Source organism: Oryctolagus cuniculus, chromosome 11 (assembly GCF_051225735.1).
Source record: "Oryctolagus cuniculus isolate XC-2025 breed Fujian yellow rabbit chromosome 11, ASM5122573v1, whole genome shotgun sequence".
Taxonomy (NCBI): Eukaryota; Metazoa; Chordata; class Mammalia; order Lagomorpha; family Leporidae; genus Oryctolagus; species Oryctolagus cuniculus.
In genome coordinates this window covers 47,297,386-47,306,604 of record NC_142877.1, presented here as the reverse complement: position 1 = coordinate 47,306,604, position 9,219 = coordinate 47,297,386, and the positions used below count along the sequence as shown (strand labels likewise).

The following is a 9,219-nucleotide window of genomic DNA, read 5'->3' as shown; positions in this document are numbered from 1 at the left end:
GCTTCCTAGCCTAGATGCTCCTCCATGTGGCTGGTTCCTGGTGCTTGGTATGAACCCAGATTTACCCCTCTCTCTCTTAGATAAAGCGCTCTCTCTCGCCTATGATTTCTCTCACTGAATAAAAGCCTTAAATGTAGCCGGTGCCGTGGCTCACTAGGCTAATCCTCCGCCCTGTGGCACCAGCACACCGGGTTCTAGTCCCGGTCGGGGCGCCAGATTCTGTCCCGGTTGCCCCTCTTCCAGGCCAGCTCTCTGCTGTGGCCAGGGAGTGCAGTGGAGGATGGCCCAAGTGCTTGGGCCCTGCACCCCATGGGAGACCAGGAGAAGTATATGGCTCCTGCCATCGGATCAGCACGGTGCGCCGGCCGCGGCGGCCATTGGAGGGGGAACCAATGGCAAAGGAAGACCTTTCTCTCTGTCTCTCTCTCACTGTCCACTCTGCCTGTCAAAAAAAAAAAAAAAAAAAAGCCTTAAATGTATCATGCTACCTCGTTTATTTATGCTGGTATTTAGAATTCTTCTGTAAATATTAGGCAAGAACCCTCTTGGGCTTATTAATAATGGGGATTTATTAATAAGTATATGGTGATATCATATGGCACCCAAAATTCCAGTAACATGTGTGGCATCCCAGATGGTGCTTCTGGGGAACTTTAAGAAGCCACATTTTTATATAGATTTTAGGGGGTCATTTCCGATATCAATAAGGGCATCCGTTCATGTCCAGGATGCTCTGCTTCTAGCCAGCTACCTGTTAATGTGCCTGGGAGAACAGCTGATGATGTTGGGGCTCTCCTAGCGACTGGAGATCCAGGTGGACTGACCAGCCACAGGTGGGAAGAGAGCCACAGGGCGTCTGCCAGCACAGATGTGGTTCTGGGAGGGGCAGCTGGCTGGGTGGACAGGGTTAGGATTCATAGTCTCGCTCCTGAGACAGACCTCAAGGGGAAAGCAGAGGGAGACACAAACCATTGCCCACGGCAGAGGGGAGCTGGAGGACTGTCGACCCCTTTCCCCTACATCAGCTGGAACGATGCTGGAGTGTGGTCCACAATCTCCCAGAATGCTCCAGGGGCCCAGGCTCCAGGAACCCAGCGTCACTCACTCATTGGCTCATCCTTTGCCTGTTTGCCTCCTCCTCCCAAATAAACCACTTGCGCCAGATCCTCATGTCAGGTGGGGACCTGGACCAAAGACCGCTCCGCTGGGCAGCTCCTGTGACTTTTGATTCCAGGTCTTTGGCCTCGCCGCTGTGGGACAGAGGCGTGAGGGGGTGGCTCAGGCTCTCGTTCCCAGCCCAGACTGTAGCCCTCTGCCTTAGCTCTGAGCTGGAGGAGGCAGGCCCGTGGCTAGGAGGCCAGAGGCAGTGTCATTTTTGTTTTGTGATCCTGCCGCCTCGCTATGTGCTATCTGCACTTGCAAACCGAAAACTGCCAATTTTCGCCCAGTTTGCTCTCATGTTCCCTAGGAGCTTGGCATGGTGTTAGAGACCCAGACATTCCCACGGCCCCAACGCCTATTTAAAAACTGCCTATCTATTTAAAGTTCATGATGGGGAGAATCAAAGGAAAAAAGCCTCCTAAAGCCATCAGGGGAACATGAGATAGGCATAAGGAAAAATTCTCTTCACTTCTAAAAAAGGCTGAAAATTATAACCGTCCACGGCCTGGTATCTCCAGTCTCAGAATTTTTTTTTTCCTTTTGGTTGTTTGCAAACCCAAGTGGAATTTTATTATGGGTTACTAAGTGAGTTTTCTTCTTCCTTTTTCTTTTTTCTTTTTTCCAAATTCCTAGCCCCCAAAATCTCTCCTCGTTCAACCGCATGCCTTTTAGGTTCCTCACGCTGGCTGGGAAAAGAGAATGCGGCGAAAATAAAGCGGCTGGTATCTCTGGGCCCTGCACCTCTTCCTCCTCCGTCGTCCGCTGTCTCCCGGCTGCGTTTCCACAGCTCTGAGCCAGGGGCCGTAGGGAAGCCGCCTGGCCCTTTTTATGAACAACAAAACGGTGATGAAGGCAACAGGACTCAGAACACTATTCATTGCAGGAAGCCCCAGTATCCGGTGAGAAATAAGAAACACAACAGCACAGGATGCGCCTTGGGGCAGGGGGACGTGAAAAGTCCGCAGCCTTTGTGTCTTTCTGGGAGCCACTGCGGCCACAGCTCAGCTCCCAGCTCCCCACCGGGAGCTGAATCCCAGCGCCGATCGCCACCAGGGACGGAGGACCCCCCGGGATGGCCACCTCCGCGGATCTCCTGTTGCTGCTGCTGCCCCTGCTGCTCCCGGGCCAGCCCCAGGCAGGAGCCGGGGCCCCCATGGAAGCCGTGGTGTGCGCCGGGACCGCTTGCTACACTGCCCACTGGGGCAAGCTGAGCGCCTCCGAGGCCCAGCAGAACTGCAGCTCCAACGGGGGCAACCTGGCCACGGTGAAGAGCGAGGAGGAGGCCCGGCACATCCACCAGGCCCTGGCGCAGCTGCTGAGAGCCGAGGCGCCCCTGGCAATGAGGACGGGCAAGTTCTGGATTGGGCTGCAGCGGGAGAAGGGCACGTGCTTGGACCCCGACGTGCCGCTCAAGGGCTTCAGCTGGGTGGGCGGCGGGGACGACACGCTCTACACCAACTGGCACAAGGAGGTCAAGAGCTCCTGCATCTCCAGGCGCTGTGTGTCCCTGATGGTGGATCTGTGGCAGCCGCCCCTGGCCAGCCGCCTCCCCAGGTGGTCCGAGAGCCCCTGTGGGACCCCCGGCTCTCCTGCCAGCAACATCGAGGGCTACGTGTGTAAGTTCAGCTTCCAAGGTATGTGCCGATCTCTGGCGCTGGGAGGCCCTGGCCACGTGAACTACATCACCCCCTTCCAGGCCAGCAGCTCTGCCCTCAACCTTGTGCCCTTCGGCTCTGTGGCCAACGTGGTCTGTGGCAGCGGGGAGGAGACCCAGAGCCATTACCTCCTATGCAAAGAGAAGGGCCCCCAAGTCTTCGAGTGGGACAAAGTGGGCCCCCTCTGCGTGAACCCCAAGTACGGGTGCAGCTTCAAGAATGGGGGCTGCCAGCAGGAGTGCTTCGAAGGGGGCAATGGATCCTTCCGCTGCGGCTGCCGCCCGGGGTTCCGGCTCCTAGACGATTTAGTGAACTGCGCCTCCCGGGACCCCTGCAGCTCTAGTCCCTGCACTGGGGAAGCCACGTGTGTCCCTGGGCCCCACGGGAAAAGCTACACCTGCCGTTGCCCCTCCGGCTACCGCCTGGACTCGACTCAGCTGGGCTGCGTGGATGTGGACGAGTGTCAGGAGTCGCCCTGCGCCCAGGAATGTGTCAACACCCTTGGGAGCTTCCACTGCGAGTGCTGGGTGGGCTACGAGCCTGCTGGCACCGGGGAAGAGGCGTCCTGCCTCGACGTGGACGAGTGTGCTCCCGGCCGCTCCCCCTGTGCCCAGGGCTGCACCAACACCGACGGCTCCTTCCACTGCTCCTGCGAGGATGGCTACATCCTGGCCGGAGAGGACAGCACCCAGTGCCAGGATGTGGATGAGTGTGCCATCTCCGGGGGCAGCCCCTGTGACAGCCTGTGCTTCAACACACTGGGCTCCTTCCGCTGTGGCTGCCTGCCAGGCAGGGAGCTGGCCGCCGATGGGGTCTCCTGCATCATGGACTTGGCGTCCCCAGGACCGTCACCCGGGCCTCCCCAGGAGACGCATGAAGAAGACAGCGAGGGGAGCACCGTGCCTCCTGCCACAGTGTCCAGCACCACCAGAGGCCCTGAGGGCACCTCCCAGGCAGCCTCCAAAGCAAGGGAACCTCCCCTCCTCCCACCCAGGGACCCCACCACTTCTGCTGCAAGGGAGATGCTGGCCTCCGGCGAGCCCCCTGGTGTCTGGACGGAGCCTGGCACCCAGCAGACCACAGGGGCAGCTGGCCATGGCATGGCTACAGGTGGGGACACAGTGGCCACTCAAAGCGACAATGGGGCCGACGGGCAGAAGCTGCTCCTGTTCTACATCCTAGGCACGGTGGTGGCCATCTCCCTCCTGCTGGCTCTGGCTCTGGGGCTACTTGTCTACCGCAAGCGGAGAGCCAAGAGGGAGGAGAAGAAGGAGAAGAAGCCCCAGAGTGCGGCCGACAGTTACTCCTGGGTGCCGGAGAGAGCTGAGAGCAGAGCCACAGAGAATCAATACAGGTAAAGGAGTCCCTGAGGCCACCAGGTGGAGGCGGGCGGGAGGCGGGAGGTACAGGCCACTGCCAGCACTGCGCAGTGGCAGCGGGCAGCTGCAGAGCCAGCAGGTGCTAACGCTGGCTCCAACACAGTAGCCCACGCAGAGGCCCCTCTGTGGTATGGGTGCCTGGGGAGGGGACATTCTCCTGGGGTCTAGATATGTGTGTGAACGCTGTCACTTCTGTTTCCTTTTAGTCCCACGCCTGGGACGGACTGCTGAAGGTGAGATGGCCCCAGGGACCGATTAAAGCTCAGCGGCCTCCAGCCTCAGAGCTTTCATTCCCGGTTGGAGCGGGAGGACCAGGGTCCCTCGGAGAGACTGGACTGGAATCAGTTGTGACCCTTTTCCTGAGAAGTCTGGCAGCTTGGAGTGCGCAGGTGCTGTCTCGTGTGTATGGTGTTCCCGAATCGGAAGCTGCGTGTGGACATGGGAATTCTGTGCACGTTAGCCGTTCTCTCTCCCCTCTCCCTGTTCAAGGTCAAGTGTGGCTGATTTCGTGCCCCCCCCCCCACATCGAGATCAGTATACTGGGAATCAAGTGCTATGGGCTCTTTGAATGGTTTCTCTGCTCCCTTCAACCATGGGAGAGATACGACAATGCTTCATGCCTGGTGCCAAATAGAATTGAGACATTTGTTCCTCTTGTATAATATAGCCTTATTATTTTGATCAGAAGCCCTTTTTTGGTGAACATTTCTTTCTCTTTCTATCGATGCCTTTGCTGATCACAGGTCCTGCCCAGTTCCTGTTGAAACCCTCCATAATCAGCAGAAATATCATTAGCTGCTTAGGTAGCCAGGAGGCACCAAGGGTCACAGACTGTCTCCTAGCTCTGAGGTTTCTAATAGCTTTGGATTTCTTTTGCAAGCGAGGTTGGACCAATCTGTGAAAAACTGCTTGGGGTGAATGGCAGGTGATTGTGGAATCACATCTCCCAAAGGGAGGGAGGGAGGGAGGGAGGGAAGGAGAGAGAAAGAGAGAGAGAGAGAGAGAGAGAGAGAGAGAGAGAGAGGAGAGACCAAGGCCCTGATTCATTCAATGTCCTGTGGCTGACACACACTGGAATGCAGTGACACAGACACTTCAGGAAAGCAGGCCAAGGGCACCCCCGCCCCTACTTCACAGCACTCTGTGTGCACAGAGGAAGCTTGAGAAGTCTTTTGTTCTGTTTTCTAAAGGATGTGTGAGGGAGCTGACATGTTGCGTTTTGGTATCAGTCATCTTAAAGCATCGCAGCACAGTTCACTGTCATCGGCGCGCTCTGAGAACTTGACTCCTGATCTGTGAATGTGGCTTAGGGCCAAGTTGGGGACTGGTCACTCAGGGTTTCTGTCTTTTCCTTAAAAAAGGAGAGAGAAGGAAAGGGAGACACAAAGAGAACAAATGCAATCTTTTGGGATTGCCGTTTTAAATTACATACTCATTTTAATGTGTACATTTGTAAAGATTCCCCCTTTATAACACTGCGGGTGCCAGCGGCTGTCGCTGGCTGCAGAACTGGGCCTGGGACACTGGCAAGCAGCCCCCCGGGGGGGTTGGCAGGATGCAACTGGGAGGTCTTAGGTCTCCTGGGAGCCCTTTGCTACCACTATACAGGGAACAGCCAGACGTCTCCTTCCAGGACTTCCAAAACCTGCCAGTCATAGCCGGGGTGCCTGGTCATTTTCTGGCTTAGCTTCAGATATGTATCTCCCCTGAGAGGTTACCACCCTGGGGCTGAACAGCCCGCCAGGTGCATTAGCACCTGTCCTTGGGCCAGCTTTGACATGTAGATACTCTACAATATAGACATTTTCCAGGAGGAAAATGGAAAACTTGGGTTGGGGAGGGGAGGGTGTAGGATTAAACAAAAAAAGAAGGAAGCTGGGTGGGGCTCAGCAGGGTGTTTGGAATCTCTGCTTTTTCTAGGTGGTCTCCCTGGTTTCAAGGTGGGACTCCATCCTTTAACACAGACCCCCAGTGGGACCCTAATGGTCCTGTGGGACCCTTTACAATCTGTTGAGATTGGCGGAGGGTTGAGTGGAGACCGTCATGACCTGGCCATGGGCTGCTTTCAAAAACATGGCAGTAAGAGCAGGTGCAGCGGTTCTACCTCTAGGTCCTTACAGCTCCTGCCCTCAAGCGCTGGGGGTGAGGGAGGCAGTGTAGGCTTTCTAGAGCTTCTTCATGGTCTGGAGCCAGCTCCTGTGAGCCTGCATCCACCTGCACCCCTCTTGGGTCCTGTTACTTCTCGGTGTTGGTTTCTCACACAGCCCAGACTCTTTCCTGGTCTCTGTTCCAGTTCTTGTTGACAGCTCGCAGCTCTATCTCCAAGCCCAGGGAGACCACGGATCCCCTCTGTGGGACCCATACACAGGGAAAATGAATGATAAGGAATTCAGGTTCCCCAAATGCCCTCTCTCTCATAGTTGGCTCCTTCCCATGGTGCTCATGGCCACTGCCCGTGAGTAGCCAATATGCTGGAGCAGACGCCCTTCAGCCGTGATTAGGTTGGAAACCACCAGTCTGAAGCAATGCTTTGTTGTCGCATTATGTATGCTGGTACCTTGCTCCCAGCCTTAGCTCAGGGAGCCTGGAGGCCCCAGCAATGAAAAACAAATGTCCACTGGCCAAACAAGCAGCATCATTTGCCCAGAGGGTCCAGCTGGAGAATCAAGGGGACAGCTGTGAAACCAACCAGGGTGCTGGAGACAGGGAGAAGTCTCCACTCGACAATGTCTCCAAGACAACGGAGACTGTCCTGTCCAGATAGAATTCTCTGTAGCTCATAAATTCTGGAAGATCCTTGGAGAAACAAGACTCAGGACAAATTCCCCTGCCCCATCCGCCACCTTCCAAAGCAGCTAACTCCAAGGTGGTGGTGGGAGTGGGGGTGGGGCATCCTCACCGTGCAGCTCACAGCAGCCCTCACTGCTGAGTCTTGTCTGTTATCAGAGAAGGAGGATGCAGGGGGACAATTTTCTCTGCAGAATCTGAGGAGCATGGAAAACCAAGGGCAGTACCAGTACCCAAGAGGGACTCGGGGGCATCCCTTGAAGAGGGAACCCCTGACTGGCTCAGCAAAGGGGCTTCAAGGCAAATGCAGCCATGTCTGGTTTCTGCCGGTTATCACTGTTGTAGTATCCTGGGGCTACACATGCGCACATCACCTTTGTGAGTGACAGGGCCTTGCTGGAGTGTACAGGATAAGGACGGGAAGCAGACAGCAGTCCCGGCCAACCTCCGAAAGCCTCTTGCTTAGTAGCAACCTCAAATACCCTTTGGGAAGACCCATTCTAACTCTTTCTCATGGTCAGGCAGCAGTGCATTCAGTATGCTTATGTAAGAGGCACAGTAAAGTGAGTTGGAATTTAATTTCTCCTCCCTGAAAGCTGCTATTCTCCTTTGAGTTCTAGTGGTGAGTTAAGTTGGAGTCTGTTAAAACTCAGCAACTTGGGGTGAGCATTTGGCCTAGTGGTTCCCCACTGGAGTCCTTGGGATTGACGCCCAGCACCAACTCCTAACTCCAGCTTCCTGCCAATGCACACACTGGGAGACACTGATGATGGTTCAAGTAACTGAGTCCCCGCTGCCCACACGAGAGACCTGGGTGGAATTACTGGCTCCAAGCTTTGATCTGGCCTCGCCATGGCTTGTTGTAAGCATTTGGGGAATAAATCAGCAGTAGATAGGATCTCTCTCTCTCTCTCTCTCTGCCTCTCAAAATAAAGAAAAATGTAAAACAAAGTAACAAAAAGCGATCAATTAGGTGATCATTAGGTACTTGGGTCCCAACCTTTCTTTCCCATGCATAACTCTGTGAACACTAAAAGAACAGAGATACAGTTTGACAAATTGCATACCGTTTGACAAACGATTTAATAAATTCAAAATAGCACAATTTTTAAAAGCAACTGGAGGAAAGCCCTTTCCTATTATTTTTCTTCTTAGCTTCCCCATTGTCTAAATCAGGAAAACAGGAAAAGCTTGCTTTCTAGCAGCTGTGACATGATTTCGTGCCCCCTACATATTTCCATCGCCCTGAACAATAGCGTTAGCATGGGACTCTGAGATAGGATTCCTGGAAACACCTGCCCCTGCTCTGGCTGCAGAACTCCCTGCTTCAGTCTCTACCTTTGGTCAAATTGGTTAACTGAAAACACAGCGTCACCCAGATTCTCTGTTTCCAAACACCCCATCCCCACGCAGGTCCCAGACATGAACCCTGCCTGAAGTGCTTGCTAAAAACCATGTGTGTTGGGTCTGCTCTTGGAGATAGTGCCCATCTATTCTGGGGGGAAACTCTGGAATCCCTCTCTCCTACTGTCCCTCTGAGTCCAGGGGGTTCCTGTCAGCAGGTTTATGCCCACCGTTCCCGGGGCTGAAGCTCTTTTGCAGATTTGCCTTGAGTTGTGGATTCCGTCATGAGCAAGACCTTGTCCTTTGAGGTCAGATGTCATTGCGGATATCAGCCACGGCTGACGTCATCACCACCAAGCGAGAGTGTAAATGCTTTTGGATATGTGTATTTGGAATTTGACTGCTTCTGGACTCTTGAGCTGTCTGTGCAGGGTTTATTTTCAGCCTGTGCATAAAGCATTTCCTTGGGGAGGGGAGGCACTGAGCTGCTCCTAGGAGCACCAACAAAATAGCCTTGTGGGTGACATCATGGGCCACCTTGGTCATCCCTTGAGCTTTTGTTACGGAGCCACTCCTAATAAACTCGGAAATCCAGCAGTTGTGAGCTTGTTTTTCGTGTACTTCATGGGAATGGGCATTTAGCCTAGTGGTTAAGGTGCCCTGGTCCCACATTGCAGTGTGTGGGTTTGCCACAGCTCCAGCTCGTGGTGCCAGCTTGCCAGTGCAGAACGTGGGAAGCAGCATCGGATGAGTTCCTGCCACTCCCACAGAAAACCTGGATTGCATTCCTGGCTCCTGGCTCTGGCGATGCCCAGCCCTGGCCATTGTGGGCATTTGGGGGAGTGAACGAGTGGCAGGGAACTGTCCATCTCTCCCTGTGTGTGTCTCTCTGC

The 9,219-nt window shown here is 54.7% G+C and overlaps 1 protein-coding gene across 1 annotated transcript; it reads left to right on the top strand.

Annotated features, from left to right (window-relative positions):
* The first annotated feature begins 1,728 nt into the window (after positions 1-1,728).
* CD93 (CD93 molecule) lies at positions 1,729-8,923 on the top strand. Its single transcript, XM_002710939.6, has 2 exons — positions 1,729-4,170; positions 4,402-8,923. Exons 1-2 carry the CDS (start codon positions 2,234-2,236, stop codon positions 4,424-4,426), a joined length of 1,962 nt encoding a protein of 653 aa, XP_002710985.3. The 5' UTR covers positions 1,729-2,233; the 3' UTR covers positions 4,427-8,923.
* Positions 8,924-9,219: the final 296 nt, after the last annotated feature.